The sequence below is a fragment of the Fukomys damarensis genome, unplaced genomic scaffold, assembly GCF_012274545.1.
Source record: "Fukomys damarensis isolate Sample0158 unplaced genomic scaffold, DMR_v1.0_HiC HiC_scaffold_23, whole genome shotgun sequence".
NCBI classification, from domain to species: Eukaryota; Metazoa; Chordata; class Mammalia; order Rodentia; family Bathyergidae; genus Fukomys; species Fukomys damarensis.
Window position 1 is genome coordinate 23290795 of NW_022900935.1, and position 19319 is coordinate 23310113.

The following is a 19319-nucleotide window of genomic DNA, read 5'->3' on the forward strand; positions in this document are numbered from 1 at the left end:
GGAACCTGAGGGGCTGGCCTGGGAGGGGATTGGGGCCCGGCTTCCTGAAGGGAAGGCTAGGGCAGGCACAGTGCCGGAGAAGATGCCCTCCTGGGCCCTCTTTGTGGTCACCTCCTGCCTCCTCCTGGCCCCCCAAAACCTGGCAAAAGTCACCAGCCAAGGTGAGGTGTGTAGAGGGTGGAGATCACCTACGCCCAGGAAGAGGGAGCCCTTGGAGGGGATGCAAATCCTCGGGAGGGGAAGTAGGGTAGTAGACTCCCACTGGTCCCAGACTCTAGCTCATAAACATACCTGGGAGGACCCAGAACCCAACTCACCAGCTGTTCCTCAGATGTCTCCTTGCTGGCCTCGGACTCAAAGCCCCTCAACTGTTTCTCCCAAACATTCGAGGACCTCACTTGCTTCTGGGATGAGGAAGAGGCAGCACCCAGTGGGACATATCAGCTGCTGTATGCCTACTCAGGGTAGGTGCTGGGCTGTGCCCCACTCCCTGTATATCTGTCCCTGCACTTCATTCAGCTGAGTCCCACTCCATTAGAGCCCCTGTATTTGGCCCTACCAGAGGACTATTTCAGGTCCACACCCTAAGTAGCTACTTTATGAACAGGCCAACTCAAGCCCCTATACAACATGAATACCACCTACCTCAAGCAGTGAGAAGAATGGAAGGAATGGAAACAGAAGTTGGGAATGGGCCCACACCAGGGTCCTCAGGGCTGAACATGGTGGCTGTGTAGGTAGGATGTCTCCTGTGTCAACAGAGAGAAGCCCCGTGCCTGCCCCCTGAGTTCCCAGAGCGTGCCCCCCTTTGGAACCCGATACATGTGCCGGTTTCCAGGCCAGGATGAAGTACGCCTCTTCTCTGAGCTGCACCTCTGGGTGAAGAATGTGTTCCTGAACCAGACTCTGACTGAGTGGGTGCTGTCTGTGGATACTGTGGGTAAGGGCGGCTCTGTCACTCTAACCCCTCTGTCTGAAGCCTGCGGTCCAGTGCCTGGAATCGGACCTGTCTGCCATCTTTCAGACAACATGAGTGCCTCCCCATTGTCAGGCCCCCAGAGGCATCTCAAGACCCCCTATCATCCCTCCCAGACTCCCCATCCAGAGCTAGACTCATCCCACCACTTCACAAATCATTTCACCCCAGGGACCCCCTAGTCCACCCATCATTACCACTTTCTTCTATTCACACATTCCATAGTTAGAGAATACCTGCTGTGTGCCAGGCGCTGTGACAGGTGATGAGGATACAGAAATGAAAAGAGGTCCCTGCCTTCAAGGATCACAGGGTCTAACAAACCTTCGCACTACAGCATGGTCACTGTTCTTGCCAGGAAAGAACAGGAGGGATGCAAAGCCTCCCTACCCTACCCCGCCTCCAGTGTACGATCTTTTTGATCCCACAGGCTGCCCCAATTCAGTCTCCAGCACCCTCCTCAGCAATCGATGGGCTGAATCACAGTCTGAGTTCTGATGTGCCCCGTCTTGCCCTCAGGTCTGCCAGCTCCCCCCAGTATCATCAAAGCTGCGAGCGGGAGCCAACCAGGGGAACTTCAGATCCTCTGGGAGGCTCCAGCTCCTGAAATCAGTGACTTCCTGAGGCACGAACTCCGTTATGGGCCTGTGGACCCGAGGAATGCCACTGGCCCCCAGGTCATGCAGCTACTCCCCACAGAGACCTGCTGCCCCACTCTGCGGAGGCGGAACCCAGTCTCTGCCCTGGACCAGCCTCTGTGCGTTCAACCCACAGCACCTCAACGGGATCCACCAAGGCACACTTCCCCAAATGGAGAGGTATTCTAACCTTGCTCTGCTCTACTTTCAACCCCTTACCCTTGATTTTGCCCCAGGAAACCACAGACTTTGGAGATTCTAGACGGGTTGGTCCTTAAGAAATTAGGACAGCCTCTGGAAAGCGCTAGGGACCATATCCCTTTAAGGACCTCTCACTTTCCATCATTCAAACTGACAAAATTGAGAGCCTTGGGCCTCCAAATTGATGGAGATTTCCCTAAAAAGCTCTGCACCCCACCAGATACCCACTCACTGGCCCTCAGTGTGTATGTGTGTGTATCAAGTAAGGAACTGACCGCTGCACAGAGGCGCCATAGGGCTCCAACTATAAGAGGCAGAGGCTATCTTGGCTGGAAGGTGTGCCTAGAATCTGATGCGGGGACTTTTCTCCCAGGCCCCACCTCTGCCTGTGATGGGTGGAAGCTGCCTCATTTCTGGGCTCCAGGCTGGCAATTCTTACTGGCTCCAGCTGCGCAGCCAACCTGATGGAATCTCCTTCAGTGGCTCCTGGGGATCCTGGTCCCTCCCTGTGACTGTGGACCTGCCTGGAGATGCAGGTGAGTCAGTGAAGCAGCTGAGAAGACAGGGGATTTTAAAAGATCTCTAAGGCCAGGGATTCAGCTCAGTGGTTCCGCCATCTGCCTCACAAGCACAAGGAACCGAGCTCAATCCCCAGTACCAAAAAAATAAATAAATAAAAATAAAAGATCCCTAAGGAGGCTTAGGCTGGATATGGAAACTCTGGGAACCACGGTCCTTCCTGATGACCTCAAATGTGCCATTACACGGCACAAACTAGCTCAGGAAGAGAAGAAAGAATAGTTGTAAATGTTCTGTGTATAAAGATGATCTGGATTCTCTGTAGTGTAGGGGCACATGACCCCATTCAAACTGTCAACTTCTTTACCGCAGTGGCAATTGGACTGCAATGCTTTTCCTTGGACTTGAAGAATGTTACCTGTCAGTGGCAGCAACAGAACCGTACTCGATCCCAAGGCTTCTTCTACCACAACAAGGCCCAGTGCTGCCCCAGAGAAAGGTAAGCATTTAAGTCGTAATGGGGTTTGATGTTATTGGAGAGAGACATGAACCAGTAAAAAGAAGGAAAAGATTGCTCTTAGTCCTCTTCCTACCTTGTCCCAACCAAATAGAGCCTCTGGGTTCTATTACCTATTCTCCCATCCTCCAAGTGTTTTATCTTCTCAAGCTCTCTCCATTCCTACTGAAAATGCCTTGATTTAGTTTAGCCTTAATCATGTCTCCTGCATCACTGTGACAGACTACAGTCTCATTCACCCCCAATTTATTTCCTATGCTGAGGACCCCAAGTGACCTTTGTTAGACTCAAACATCACATGATCTTTATGAAACACATTGGATGGCCTTCCCTTCCTTGTGATCTATCTTACATTCATACAAATTCAGCCTGGCTTTCCAGGACTTCCACCAAACACTTCACTGATGCCTCATCCTCTTCAAAACTAATCTGAGCTATTCTAGTTGTTAAATATCTCCAGAATCTGTCCACTTTTGTCTATCCCTGTCTGTCACTGGTACAACCCACTGACATCTTTCACTTAGGCCACTGAAAAGACCTGTTAACTGATCAGCTCCAAAATATTCTCCTGAATAAGAATGGGTAAGATCTTTTAAAAATGTGTACATAAACACAAAACTCCCTGTTTTAAAATCCTTTATGAGGGCCGGGGATTTAGCTCAGCAGTTCGGTGGCCTGCCTTGCAAGCGCAAGGACCGGAGTTCAATCCCAGGTACCAAAAAAAAAAAAAAAAAAGGGAAAAAAATCCTTTATGGTTTTCCAGTGAGTTAGAATAAGAAAAGAAGTCTACCACAACCTTATAAAGTTCCCAGCTCTTACCTACGCTTTCAGCTTCAACTTCTACTATGCTGCCCTTTGCTCTTTTTGTTTCAGCACTGGCCTTTTGTGGCACCTTCCATATTCCCTCCTGGCTCTGGGTCTTTGTATGAGCTATTTATCCAGCTTACTATTTATCCCATCTTACTTAACATCTACTTATCAGAGCTTGAGGAAGCCTTCCTCAATATATCCAATAGCACAATTATACCTCTTTGTCATGATATAGGAAAAATATAACTTCCAACCTGCTAGATGTCAGATGTGCCAACTTCGTAGTCACAACATTGAGGAAAAAGTTGAAACCAAAGGAGAAAGTTAGGAGATATTTTATTGGAAATAAGGGGAAGAATAGCTCCTGGATTTGCAGAAAGGTACCCTACCCAGGACCTCTGTCAGGAGGAATTTACACAGCTAAAGCACAGTGGGGGTACAATGTGGGACAAACTACAATCAACCAATAAGATAACAAGTATAGTCACTTAGCTAATATTGATGCAATAAGAAACCACAGCATGTAGCAAGGGTATATGGCTAGCATCATTAACTTTAGCATATCTATAACTTGTAACACAGAAAGAACAAGAGCCTTTTGGGGAAGGGCTTGGTCTAAATAATCTGCTCTCCCACCTAGATGTCTGATGACTACCTGGACTTATTGACTCAGTGGTGCTAATTACAATATAATCTCAAATTGCTGTATGCCTGGCATGTAATAGGAAGGCATACAAGCCTGGCTACTGCATTGTGAGGCCTGGCCTTCTTCAGATGTGCCTCTAGCCATAATTCTGATGTCATGGTCACAATTCTGATTTCTTTTGTGCTGATTTCCTTGAGGACCCAATCCCTCTCTGACTGTATATGAATTTCTATCTAACTTAGCTATCTATAATAGTCGTATCATATACTTCTCCTTTGAAAGTATTCATCATAATTACAATTTAACATTTACCTTTTAAGGCAAGGAGTAGTTGACATGCCTGTAATTCCAGCACTCAGGAGGCTGAGGTAGGAGGATTGCTGCAAGTTCGAGGCCAGCCTGGACTACATAGTGAGTTTGAGGCCACCCTGAACTACATAGCAAGACTCTGTCTCCATAAAAAAACAAAACAAAACAAAATTTATACTTCATAGTACTCTGGAAGGCTGAAGCAGGAATTCTTCAAGCCCAGCCTGGACCACTTAGTAAGTTAGCAAGACCCTGACTCAAAATTAAACTAAATTTAAGCACTGAGGATGTAGTTCAGTGCAAAGGCCCTAAGTATAATCCTCAGTTTAAAGGGGAGGGGGTAGGAACAGCGGCCACACAAGGCAGAAGAAGAGGCCCATAAAGAGGAGAGCTGGCCTGGGGGGCAGCATGAGGTCAGTGGTGGGCTTCTTGTCCCAACGGGGCTTGCATGGGGACCCCTGCTCACTCGGGACTTTCAGAGGAGATGCCTGCGAGTCTGCAGAAACCTCTACAAGAAGGACCTCCTGGGCCACTTCGGCTGTGTCAATGCCATTGAATTCTCCAACAACGGCGGCCAGTGGCTGGTCTCAGGAAGAGACGACCACCAGGTTTTGCTGTAGCACATGGAACAAGCCATCCACTCCAGGGTCAAGGCCATACAGCTGAAAGGAGAACACCATTCCAACATCGTTTGCTTGACTTTCAACAATGGGAACACCTACAGGCCAGGGATTTAGCTCAGTGGGTTCTGCTCCCTGCTTTGCAAGCGCAAGGTTCCAAATTTGATCCCTGGTACAAAAACAATGGGAACACCAAAGTGTTTATTTTCTGGAGGAAATGATGAACAAGTTATTCTCCACGATGTTGAAAGATGCAGTTCATGGCTTGTCCATGAGCCCAGTAAAGGACAACACTTTTGACAGCTCTTCAGGTGATGGCCGAGCTCTCATTTGGGACATCAGGGAGTCTCCTCATAGAGAGACTTTCTGCCTGGCAAACTATCCTTCAGCCTTTCACAGTGTCATGTTTAACCCTATGGAGCCCAGGTTATTGGTCACAGCCAATTTGAAGGAAGGAGTAGGACTTTGGGATATTCGAAACCTCAGAGTTCGCTCCTGTGCTATGGTGGCCATCTATCCCTCCAAAGTGCCACATGTATGCAATTCAACAGCAACGGGACCCAACTCCTGGCCCTGAGGCCTTATCTGTCTCCTGTGCTGTATGATATCCACTCTCACCCTCCTGTGTTCTGGTTTGACAATCAGATTTATTTCAACTCATGAATTATGAAAAGCTGCTGCTTTGCAGGAGATCGTAACCAGAACATCCTTTCAGGCTCTGATGACTTCAACCTGTATATGTGGAGAATCTCTGCAGACCCAGAGGCAGGTGGCATTGGCAGGGTGGTCAATGCAGCCTTCATGATGCTAAAAGGGCATCAATCTATTGTTAACCAGGTCTGACTTAATCCCCACACCTATATGATCTGCTCTTCTGGTATAGAAAAGATTATCAAGATCTGGAGACCCCACAAGCAGCCAGGATGTTCCGGAGGCTGGCTGCATTGAGGATGGTTCCCGCTGCCTCTACACCCAGGAAGAGTACATCAGCCTGGTGCTGAACAGCAGCAGTGGCCTGTCCCATGACTACGCCAGTCGGTCTGTCCAGGAGGACCCCCAGATGATGGCATTCTTTGACTTCCTGGTCTGCCCAGAGATCGAGACTTGGACTCGGACAGTGACCTCAGCGAGAGCACCACCCTCCAGCTGCATGCGGGGATCAGCAAGAGCTCTGGCCGCACTGACTGGAGTCCTCGGCCTCGCTCCCTGGCTCCCTGGCTCCCTACCCCCACTGTGGATAGGCCCACAGTGTCTTCCACCTGGGGACCCTGCATGTCAGTGCCGCACCTGCAGTGGTGTCCACCCCACCAGGGCCCACCTGTGAGCACATGGCCTCTTCCCAAAAGTGCCTCTGGGCTCTGCCGCGTTACCAGGACAAACGCTGCCCAGCCCTGTCCAATGAGTTGGATTCAGAAGAGAACGCCTGTGAGGTCGAGCTGGATACAGACCTCTTCCCCCAGCCTCGCTCACCCAACCCTGAGAATGAGTCCAGCAGCTCCAGCAGCTCTGAAGATGAGGAGAAGCTAAATGAGTGCCGCACCTCCACCAGGCTGTGGAACTCTGCAGGGAAGGAGGAGAGGCCTGGTGCACCCACCAATCCCACCAGCACCTACACTGGCGAGGACAACTGCGACTACCTGCAGATCAAAGTGGACGACCTCTCCTCTGCCCCTGCCTCCTCCTACGAGCAGAGCACTTCTACCCTGGAGATTCAGCCAAGCCAGGCATCAACAACCTAGGTCAAAGAATCACTTGAGTGAAAGATTTATAAAGCTTGTAAATGGCTCTGTTACTCCTACATTTCCTACTCAAATAACAAAGATGGAGGGGCCTCCCTAGTGGCAGGGGAGGCGGATGAAGGGAGAGCAGGAACTAGCCACAAGAAAAACAATCCTGCCCCTTCTTCTAGTAAGGAAGACTCTCTGAACACAGCCTTGGCCCAGAGGAATCAGGACCTGACTGCAGCAAAGATGTGTGTAAAGAAGGGACATCCACTAGAAATCCCAGCAGTGGCCCAGGCCACAAGCATAGCAGCCACCCTCCAGCAGAGGCACCAGAGGGCACCTCTCAGGACACTAACAATGGTGGCTCTGTAGAACACTCTTTGGAAAAAAAGAAGCTCAATGGAAAGGCCCTGAACAAGATCCTGAGCAGTCGAGCTGAAGAGCCACCCTCTGCCCCCGTCCCCAAGGCATCTGGCTCCACTCTCAGCAGTGGATCTGGCAACTGTTCTAGGACCCAATCTGATGACAGTGAGGAGAGGAGTCTAAAAACCATCTGTGCCAACCACAACAATGGATGCTTACACCCTCAGCCCCCTGACCCCACAACAATGGGCAGAACTTCAGGGAACTGGAAACAATAGCCTGCTCTTCCCCAGGACACTCAGACACTAAACATGATAACTTGCCCCTGAGAGCAACTGTCTTACACAAAGATCATTGTGGGTCTGAACTGACCTGTGAAACCCCCAATGCTGGAATAAGAGAGGACTCCACTGACACCTCAGTCACAAACAGCAGCAGGGCTGTTCATGGCCACAGTGGCCTCAAAAGGCACTGAGTTGAGTTGGAAGACACAGATTCAGAGAATTGCTCCTCAGAAAAGAAACTAAAAACTTGCTAAATATAAAGGGGAAAAAAAAAGGAGCCTTCAAAAAATATTCTTGTTTAGTGAACCCAGCAGAAAGGAAAAAAGTATTAAGGGCACATAAAACCAGGGCCTGAAATTTTGTGTCTGCTGCTGCTCCCTTCTATTCAATATTCAACTGTGGGTCTGAATGTCCAGCTGGCCATTGGCCTGTGCTATGTTAGGAATGAGGAAAGGTCCAAGAGACTCCTTTCTAGTGAGACAAGAGCATAGTTCCCCTGTGCAAGGGTCTCTGAATGTCATTGTTGAGACATTAGACTTGTTGTCCTGTGTGTGTGTGTGTGTGCGTGAGCACACGCGCGCGTGCGTGAACATGCACTAGTGCTGTGAGCTCACTATCTCATGAGACTTTTCTTTTAGTTGTCCATCAGCAAGGACCTGTGGGTCTGTAGATTTTACCATCTCACCCTGTTCACATGTTGTAGGTGTTCCGGTCTTAAGTAGGAGTGTGTGATAGATCAGATTGTACAGCCATTAAGTTGTAGGTTTATACCTGGAGAATATAAACAAGCCTTCAGCCTTTGGCTCTGCTGGAGAGGAAATCATGGTTCCTTTTTTAAACCTTCCATGTTTTCTCTAACACTTCATTGAGCATATAATATGGAGATACTAAAAGTGAAGCATTTTCAGTGCTGACAAGGTTAGCACTTCAGATTCAAGAGCATATAGATCGCTGATGAATGTCATTGTTTGCAAGTTGAGCAGTGTTGTAATGTAATAAATTAGTTCCAAAGAGACACTCAAAAGGACAGGTGCCTCCTTGGCTCTGACTGATGGTGACTAGGCCTACTAAAGAAGGGGGAAAGACAGCTCTGCAAAGCTTTGTGTCCAGACTACTAAATTATTAGAGGTATGTTAATGAAGAAGTGTAATGAAGACCAGAATGTGGTACTATATCCTTTTAATTCAACTCAAAACCATTGGTCAGAATTGGTGGGACTAGTTTCTTCCCTCAGGCTTGCAGATGACACAGGCTGTGTCTAATTGAACTAATTGTTCTAACTGAACTCTGCAGAGCAGTAGGCATCTCTTAAAGTGACGGATTCCTATTGAGTAAGAGGCAGAGTGTTGGGAAGAGGACTTTGGTTTAACTCTTGGCTCCCAAAAGAAGTTCAGTTCTGTTGAGGTAGGTAATGTTTGTGGAGGAAAAGGCCAAAAAAGATTTTCAGCACTGTAATGGTGGTGGTTGCACTCACTCAGTTATCAGTGAAGGGTTGGGTAAGACAGGAAGACCTAATAGGAATGGTCAGATGTCTTATTGGCACAGACATCAGGAAAGACAGAATATTGGCAAGGAAGAGAGAGAATATACTTTCTTGAGTGCAAAGGTACCAGGCAACTAGGAGCTTTATAAAAGGACAGAAGTTGGTATAAGCCAAGAGGAGCTGCCATCTTGCTAAGCTTTGTGGAAAGGAGGATGTGCCTAGTATATGTGTGACAGGGCCGGGTGCAAGAGCACTGTTTTAGAAGGCATGAAAGAGTGTGAGTAGAGTGGGAAGTGTACAGTTCAACACCTGGACTTACAGGGGATGGGGGCAGAGTGATGATTCTGTAACCAACATTAGAATTACTTTGTATTATAATTCAAATGGTTCTATGGTCTGTCTATAACTATTCACAGATAACTGTAAATTCTGGTTTTATAAGCCCAAGTTATTTTACATTTACTTTTCCAAAATGTATTAAATTGGAATTTGGTAATCCTTTATATACAAAAAAGAAAAACAAAACTCTCAGAACTCCAGTTGAGAAATGCTAATCATAATTACATATAACCCATGAAGGCAAAATCAATATTGTCTTTTTTTTTTGGTTTTTGGTGTTGTTGTTAAGAGTAGGAAAATTTATTGGTGAATAGGAATGGGGATTAAGAATAGCTGCTGAGAGATAAGAGAGGTCCCAAATGGGTTACCCTGTTTTTTACTCACCAATATATTCTCACTCTGATAGTGCCTAGAACACAATAGGTACTCAGTAAAAACAAACAGACAAACAAACAACAACAACAAAACACTTAGTGAACCAGAAGTGGCGGTTCATGCCTATGGCCCCACATACTTAGGTGGCTGAAGCAGGAGGATTGCCAGTGTGAGGCCAGCCTGCGCAACTCTGTGAGACCCCATCTCAAAAGAGAAAAATAAAAAGGGATGAAGATACAGCTTGTAGGTCAGTAGTAGAATGCCCCTGTGCTCTGTCCTCAGTATTGAAAAAATTTAATGAATGATAATGAGAAAGCTACTTTTAACAGTTTTAATATATTTTAAAATTTTTTCCTATGTATTTGCATATGTCTATATACAATTTTTAATTTTAAAATATGAATTGATATTACATACGTATGGGTGTTAGGGGGTTTTGTATTTGTTTTCACAGTGCTAGGGATCAAACCCTCACACACGTAAGGTAAGCATCTACTAAACTCTCCAGCCCTATATGATTTAACTCACCTTTTTATATGAATATCTTGGAGCTCATAACAAAAAGAAGTAACTTGTTTCCTTTTAATTACTGCACAGATTTTCATAGTATAGAGGTGCCATGCATGGGATAAAGGGTAAAAAACTAAAATCATTTCCTCTACCAAAATTTGCTCTTTCTCTTGATTGCTCTCCATCTTTACCAAGAACTGTTTCCCACACCTGAAACAAATTGCTCTAGAGTTCTCCCATTCTGATCAAAAATAGTCTTGTCTATCTTTTCAATAGCTCTTTTAGTGTATGTGCTGCCGAAGGGAGCACTCTCCAATAGCTCTTGAATCATCTCTTCCCTCTATCTCCATACCACCACCCTATCTGCAGACCCTCATCACCTTGCACATGGGGAATTACAACAGTATCCTAATGGATGTCTCTGCCTCTACTCTCCCCTCACAGCTTCTCTCTATAAACTGCAGTTAGAATGATCTGCCAAAAGTACAGAGGTAATATGACACTTACCAATCCATATAGTCTCCACTGCCACAAAATGGAGTTGGAGCTCCTTAAAAAGGCCATGAAGCCATCCATGACATGGTCTGCCATCTCATATTCACCATTTACCACCAGGCTTTCTATTCCGAAGCCATTCTGCACGACTTAAAATTTCCCCCAAAGCACCACACTCTCTTATCTGTGCACAAACATGTGCCTGTGATGCCCAATTGTTCTCTTGGCCTAGGCTATTTATAGTAAAGTCTCAGTCTAAACACTGCCTCAGCCACGAAGCACTCCCTGACCTTCCCAGTCTGGGTTAGATGCTCCTGCATGGTCCTCCTGAGCCAGCCTGCGCACGTTGCAGAAAGAGAAATCATCTGTTTTACTCTGTCTCTTTTTTTCTTAATTGAAAACTCCTTGAAGATTATTCGTCTATATTCTCAACAGGCCTAGTGCAATTCCTGGCACATGAGTATCAGCTGTGAAATAAACGAGTAAACATATAAGTACCTAAAGTGATAAATGATTTTAGTAATGGCAAGTCACTTAGGAATTATAATCAGGAAGGAGATATGATTTGTTCAATGAAGAAATAGTATTAAGGTAACTGGTGCCCTGGGGATAGAGTGAAAAAACAGAAAAGGTTCTATGGTGTAACTCAATGGTAGAGTGCTCACCCAGCATGTAAAAGGCTCTGGGTTCAATCCCCAGTACTGCAAGAAAAAGAAGGGAGGGTCCTCATTGTTGAGGCTCACATTTTAATGAGGGTAAGAGGAGAAACAGCAAAGAAATAAAAGAACAAGATTAAATAATGAAGACTGGGAGAGGAGACTGCTGACTTGGAGTGAGTACCCAGGAAAACTCTTACCAGAGGAGTAACAGGTAAAAAGTGCAAATAAGAAGGAATGAGTCATGTTAAGACCTAGGATTGGAGCTACTCAGGGCAAAGGCAAAATACAAAGACCACACAGCTAGCATATTTGTGACACAGAAAGAAGGCCCATGTGGATGGAGGGTGATAGGACACGAGAATGGCAAGGTAAGGAGGAGCCAGATCATATGGATTCCTGTAGGCCTGGTATGGAGCTTGCAGCAATTGAAGGATTTTAAGGAGAAGAGCGGCATGACTTGCATTTGAAAAGCTACGTTTCTCTGTGATATCATAAACAAGAACAGAAGCAAGGTCATCAGCTAGAAATTTACCTTAATCCAGGCAAGAGATAAGGGTGGTTTCACCTGACAGGGCAGAAATTAAAGATCAAAATAAATCAACTTACGAGGTACTCTGGATATTATCAGATCAATATTTTTAGAAGCAAATTCCATAGCTGTGGGACTGGTGAAAATGGAGGCAGAAAAGCCAGATGATAGTGATATAACCTTTAGGGGTAAAGGAGTGGTGCTGTATGAGAGCAGATAAAAACACATAAAGACATTTCCCTCCGGAAAGATGAAGTCTCTTTAATCTTTGAAATAATCCTGTGAGGTAGCTATCAATCCATGTCACACATAGAAGGAAACCAGAGCAGAGATTTTTAAAAAATTGCCGAAAGTGATACATTCATAGGCCAGTATCCAAACCCTATAGGTCATGCTATTTTCACAGATCATCCTAGCTCTTTTCTCGAGGAGAGACTGGGCCTAGAGACTGGGCCTATGGCATACAGACAGAGGGAGAACCTTGGAGTTCCATCCAAAGGGGGAGTAAGGCTACAACCTGCAGGCCATAGTCTTTGTGCCATGGGGAGGACAGGAATTAGTCTATGGGGCAGGCCTGATTCATGACTTTATGGGACTGGTTCTTAGGGACCCCATCTGGGAGAAGTGTGAAGAGGAAAAGGAAACAAACCCAGGATTACAGCTCCCTCAGCTCTCCCGCTGCCACTTCAAGTCACGGAATGACAGTGTTATTCACACCCTTGTAGAAGTGACTACAGCCCAGGGTGTTGTTCACAGCTACCTGGGCTCCCCTTTCTGGATGCGCCAGGCTGGTAAGAATTTCGTTCCCCATTCTTTCCATACAGTGCCCACCTCCAGTGAATCTTCCAACCCATCTATGCCCATGATTCCCAACTCTGAGACTTCTAACTGGTGGCCTTGGTGGCATGATGCCTCTTGCACACAAGGGCTGAAACCAGTCCCTGCTGCAATCCCCACAGTGCTCATCCCCACCCCAAACCTGCACTGGAGGGAGGTCTCCAGTGGGCAGCTGGCATTGGAGTGGCAGCACCCATCACCTTGGGCAGCTCAAGAGACCTGCTATCAGCTCCGGTACATAGGAGAAGGCCATCAGGACTGGAAGGTATGGTCAAACGACAAACACCCTCACAGGATAGTCCTGTTTTTACCAGAGGAACTGTGTGTATATCTGTTTATCTGGTTTTGTTTTTACAGTACAGGGGGTCCAACCCATAGTCTTTGCCCTGAGCTATATCCCCAGCCTGTTTTTTATTCTTTTAAATTTTTAGACAGGATCTTGCTAAGTTGCTAAGCTGTTGAAGCTGGGTTTTAACTTGTGATCTTCCTGCCTCAGCCTCCTAGAGTACCAGGATTACAGGTGTGCACCAACGCTTGGCTCGTATATCTATTTTATCTTTTTTATCTCTCTCCCTCTCTCTCTCTCTCTTCTCTCTTTCTCTCTCCCCCTCCCTCCTTCCCTCCCTCCATTTCTCTCTCCCCCTCCCTCCTTCCCTCCCTCCCCCTCCCTCCCCTCCCTTTCTTGGTTCCAGAAATCCAACTCAGGGCCTCTCACTGCATCACTGAGCTATATCCTGACCCCTATCTATGTTTATCTGATTCAGTGCTATCTTACTCTCTTAAGACTGACATGACTAGCTACTCCTACATAAATCTGTTTTCTTCCCTTTGCCTTATTAGTCTTTCCTGATATTTGTTCTACCACTCTGCCTAGACTAGCTCACCCCCCTTTCCTTACCTACAGAATATATATACATCAGTTAAATATTACCTTCTTTGTCTACTTTTATTCTCACTTACATTTATATATAACTTTTTACCAAGCAGCTCTGCCTGCACCTCCTCATTCCCAGACAGTTCAAACTCAGTGTATCCAAAACTAAACTCATCTTTCTCACCGAATGTACTTTGTTTTTACTGAGGTAAAGCTTGCATACAATAAAGTATACAACCCTTCAATATACAACTAATTGTATATGTGGAAACACCCATGGGATCATCACCAAGATCAAGATACAAATAATTTCCAGCATCCTAGAAGTTCCTTGTGCCCCTACAGTTACCGACCCATCAAAGCTAATCATTGTCCTGACATTACCTTTGGTTCATTTGACTGTGGTTAAACCTAATAAAGTAGAACCATACAGCATTTCTTCTTCAAGCTTACTTTCTCTGCTGTCTCTGATAATGATACCACTTACCCAGTACCTACATCTTTTCTTTGTCCCTTCCCCCTATTTATCAAGTTGAAGAACGTACTAACATTCTTCAAATCCCAACTAGGACTGCCATAGCCTTCCCTTTGACCATCCAGCCTTCCCATACGTGATTTTAGCACGCTAAAGTATGCTGCAATCCCCATCAACTAGCTCAGGCAGCCTTAAATATTTCTTTGTGCATCTGTGGTACCCTAATTATAATTCTTGACTGGTTTGCATGTCTCCCTCACCTGTTTTATTTATCTCTTTCTCCAGTGCCTAGCCTAATGTTTGGCGTATCTCCAGCAATCCTAAATGTTTGCTACGTAATTAACTGTCTCCCTGCTCTTGCACTCGATTCTCGTACCCCCAAGCGCCTAGCACTAGTAAGAAGTAGTGCTAGTGGCACAGTCTGTGTGGCTCTGAGATGTGTGTGTCTCCTGAGCATCTGAGTGACTCAGAAATGGTGGTGAGAGCATCCAGCATGTCGTGGTCAGTGTGTCCGAGTACCGGGGTCTCTGTCAAGGGTGTCCCACAGGTGCTTGCGTCAGGACCTCTGTGAAGGTGGGATCTGAGTGCCAGAGTCTTTCCCCCGGCGCATCTCACAGGCAGGGCTGGACCTCGTCAGGGAGGGGCTTTCAAGGAGGGTGCTCGATCCCGCATGTTTCTGCCAGTCCAGCGTCCGGGAACTCCAAACGGTAGGGCTTTGGAGGAGCTCCTGAGCCCACGTCCCTCCCCCCACGCCTCTCCTCTGCGCAGGTGCTGGAACCGCTGCTCGGAGTCCAGGGAGGGAGCCTGGAGCTGCGCCCGCGATCTCGCTACCGCTTACAGCTGCGCGCCAGGCTTAACGGCCCCACCTATCAAGGCCCCTGGAGCGCCTGGTCTGAGACGGAGTGGGTGGAGACAGCCTCGGAGCCGGGTGAGGGGGTGAGGAGAGGCCTGGCTGGGACTAACCTGGTCCACAGCGGCACGAGGGGCGGGTCCCTGAACGCGCAGATGTGCTTTCGGTACCTTGGGTGCCCGGGGGCGTGGCCGAGGGGGCGAGAGGCGTGGCCGGGTAGTAGGGGCGGGGCCAGGGCAAGGTCCAGTAGTAGGTCTGCGGGTGGGGCCGAGGGTCGGCCGAAATCTGAAGGTTTTTGTCCCCTAGCCTGGATCTCCTTGGTGACCGTTCTGCTCCTGGTGCTGGGCCTCAGCGCCCTTCTTGGCCTGCTGCTGCTGAGGTGGCAGTTTCCTGAGCAATACAGGTACCGCCCTAGCCAGGAGGGAGACAGGGCGCGGACCCGGTGGGACTGGAGATCCCTAAACAGACATCCTAGGGGCACTTGGTGACATTTGCTCTCTGGACCACCACACGTCTACAGCTATGGCCTGAACCCCTTCCTGCATGTCTCTCAGAGTGGTATTGTCACCTTACACTCTAACATGCCCACTGTAATGGTCTCATCAAACAGCCCCACCTCCTGGGTATTCATTCCAGTAACAAGGCAACTGTAGTGCTTGGCCCTCACCAGGACCCTGAAAACCCTCCCTCCCCTCCCCACCCCATCCCGTTGGCCCTCAGGTCTGGTCATTCCACCTCCTCAACCTAGTGCAGACAACGGCCCCTTCTCTAGTCCTACAGACACTACCCGCGTCCCTGGAACAGAGGCTCTTCTCCTTCCAACCTAACCTCATACGCTACCAGAATAATCTTCCTAAAATGTATGCAGGAGCACATCTTCCTCCCCCTTAAATCCCTTCAGCAATTCCCAGGATAGCGTCCAGGCTCTGGGGAAGGACAAGTGACACTATGCAAATTTGCTGCCACCCTGTGCATTAACCTTGCCAAACTTGACTTCCCCCACGAGACAGGCTGTCTGGCTTCTTAGTGCCTTTGCACATCATGTCCCCTCTGCCTGGAATATCCTCCCTGGCTGACTAATACGCATTCATCTTTAAATAACTTTCTTCACCAACTCTTAGGAAACCTTTCCTGACCCTCCCTTACTGGCTGCTTTTCTGTGTCCCAATACAGTACCATAGTGTTTTACTGCATTTCTTTTTCATTTCTTTTTTGTTTTTGTTTTTGGTGCTATGGACTGAACCCAGACCTTGTGCATAGTAAGCACCCCCTCTACCACCGAGCTACACCCCCAAGCCTGCATTTAGTTCTTAACATGTCTTTCTCATTGTACCTTACTTGGTCATTTTTAAGTTCTTTGCACAGTGCCTGCCAAGTAGAAGGGCCTTAAATAAACGTTAGTAATGAATGACTCATGTATGTGGAGGCTGAGGAGAAATGTCACTGGGAGTTATAAACATTCAAGATAGAATCCATACCGCCTCAGTTATTCAATTGGTAATACCTGCTTGACTCTTGAAGACTTAGCTTAGAAGTCAATTCCTCGGGGCACTGTGTTTTGATGGTCCTAGGCTGGGTCAGGTGCCCCTCTTGTGGGCTCTTATATCTCTTTGAACATGCCACTCTCTTAACTTTTAATCTGCCTATGGGTAAGAGCATGTGGAATATAGCTTCTATGAAGATAGCCAGATCTAAAAAAAAAAAAAAGAAGAAGAAGAGGGAGGAGGGGCTGCTGAACCAGGCATACTCTATTCCTTTTCCCCAACCAGGTAAGTCCCTCTTCTGACCTTAGGGAGACTGGAGTAAGGCTGTGGAAGAGAAGTAAAGTTACTCCCCACAACTCAGTAATAAGCTTCTCTGGTTCTCTTTTGAACACCTAAGATGGGACTGACACTAGAGATACAGGAGTGAAAAAAATATATACAAACTGCTCTCAGGGAGCTTATACTCATTCCTTTTCCCCAACCAGGTAAGTCCCTCTTCTGACCTTAGGGAGACTGGAGTAAGGCTGTGGAAGAGAAGTAAAGTTACTCCCCATAACTCAGTAATAAGCTTCTCTGGTTCTCTTTTGAACACCTAAGATGGGACTGACACTAGAGATACAGGAGTGAAAAAAATATATACAAACTGCTCTCAGGGAGCTTATACTCTAGTGGGGACAGGAACACAAAAACAAATATAGGTAACAATAGAAGAAATATACAATAAGTCAAGTGCTACACAGAAAAGTACAGCAAGAAATGCAATGATGGGCAAGCGCGATGTTATAATTTTAGGCATCGTAATCAGGGAAGGTGTCTCTGGCAGAGTGACATTTGAGCAGAGACCTAACTGAAGTAAGGGAATGAACTGAGTTTCCAGGCAGAACTGCAAGTGGAAGGGCCCTGAAACAGGAATGTTTGAGGAAGTTCTGAATTACCCTTTGTGATGCTCCCCACCAGACTTCCCTCTCCCACAGGATTTTTTTCTCACCTCTGCTCCTTTACCTTACTTTATAGCCTTAACTGTGCTCCATCCCTCAAGACTTACTCCTCAGCCTCATTGCCTCCACCACCTCCCGACTCCAGACCTCTCTTCAGCCCTCCCAGCTCACTCCATGACAGTCTTCTCCTGCTTCTCCCTTAGGAGACTGAGGCATGCCCTGTGGCCCTCACTTCCAGACCTACACCGGGTCCTAGGCCAGTACCTTAGAGATACTGCAGCCCTGAGTATGGTGAGTGCACTCTCCTCCCCTTCCTTTCCCCTCAGTGCAACTTGTTCAAGGTCATGGCCTAGCAGTGTACCATCCCCAAGCGCTGCCCCCAACCCAACTTGCTTTTCTCCACAATCAAGCCTCTACCCCGGGATCTACTCTAATCCAGCTCCTTTCACCCATCTCTCCCAGCCCAAGGCCACAATCACAGATACCTATGAAGAAGTGGAACCCAGCCTCCTTGAGATCCTACCTAAATCCTCAGAGAGGACTCCCTTGCCCCTATGTTCCTCCCAGGCTCAGATGGACTACAGAGGATTGCAGCCTTCCTGCCTAGGGGCCATGCCCCTGTCTGTGTGCCCACCCATGGCTGAGTCAGGGTCCTGTTGTACTACACATATTGCCAACCATTCCTATCTACCATTAAGTTGTTGGCAGCAGCCCTGAAGACGAGCCTCTCCTCCCAGGAACCTGGACAGATATAGACTTTTCTGCAAAATGCCCTTAACCTATACCCCAACACCACACCTCAGACTTCACCTCCATCCCCTCTGTCTACCAGCCTGCTTGGGCTTCTTAGCACTGATCATTTCCATAGTGCTGTTGACACACCCAGGGCCCTTTCAGCAGAGGCAGGCTCCTTTGACTAAGGTCTTCTGACTTTCACTCTCTCTCTCTCCTCTTGGATGCCAAACTCCTTGCAAAGAAGTCCACACTTTACTATTGATTTCTTCAGAGACTTCAGTTAGTACTACTCCTGCAACTTTGCTAACGAAACTGCCCAGCCAAAGTTCCTTTCAAATCCTCTAATTGCAAGTTTTAATAGGATCTTGTTAATCATCAAATCATTTGATCTCTCTGTGGCATTTGTGGTTGATTCGTTTCTCCTTTAAATTCTCTGCTATTTTGGTTTCCTCAGTATCACCTTCTCTCCTAGTTTTACACCTGTCTTTCTGAGTATACTGGAAGTTAAGAGAATAAATCTGGAGTCAGTGCTGTGTTCAATTCCTGTCTTTCATACTTGCTAGCTGTGCAACCTCAGGCAAATAACTGAATGCCTTTGAGCCTTAGTTTCTCATGTGTAAAACAGACAATAACAGTCCCTCAGAGAGTTGTGAAAAATATTGCGATAATCTAAATGCTTAATATATCTGAATTACTATTGTAATTACTTCTTCTTAATCTCATATTCTAGGATTTTTTCCTATCCTTGATTATTGCAATCCCTTGCTCTTCCTTTTTTTTTTTTTTTTTTTTTTTTTTTTTTTTTTTTTTTACATTTCAAGAACCTTAGAACAGTCTCAATATCTCGAAATATTTCTAACCCCCTTTTTTTTTTTTTTTTTTTTTTTTTTTTTTTTTTTTTTTTGACAATACTGGGGTTCCAACTCAGGACTTTGCACATTAGGCACATGCTTGACCACTTAGCTACGTCCTTAAGTCTAAGACTCCATTTTTTTTTTTTTCGTAGCTGGGATTGAACTCAGGACCTTCTTGCACACTTGTTAGGCAGGCACGGTGCCACTGACTAAATCCCCAGTTCTAAGACTCCATTCTTTTTTGTTTTGTTTTGTTTTTTCCGGTACCGGGGATC

General features: G+C 46.8%; 2 protein-coding genes and 1 pseudogene across 2 annotated transcripts in view; all 3 read left to right on the forward strand.

The window, feature by feature from the left end:
- Positions 1-18940, forward strand: Mpl (MPL proto-oncogene, thrombopoietin receptor). The gene is made up of 12 exons (XM_033767483.1): positions 1-161; positions 332-464; positions 762-940; positions 1496-1794; positions 2189-2351; positions 2707-2833; positions 12604-12788; positions 12957-13099; positions 14952-15111; positions 15340-15436; positions 17659-17746; positions 17918-18940. Exons 1-12 carry the CDS (start codon positions 83-85, stop codon positions 18170-18172), a joined length of 1908 nt encoding a protein of 635 aa, XP_033623374.1. The 5' UTR covers positions 1-82; the 3' UTR covers positions 18173-18940.
- On the forward strand, positions 2852-7861 carry LOC104869486 (annotated as a pseudogene).
- Cdc20 (cell division cycle 20) overlaps positions 17670-19319 on the forward strand; it is a 10651-nt gene continuing 9001 nt past the window's right edge. Inside the window, exon 1 of the mRNA XM_019209146.2 lies at positions 17670-17746. The gene's annotated coding sequence lies outside the window, so the exon portion shown is untranslated. The remainder of the gene's footprint in view (positions 17747-19319) is intronic.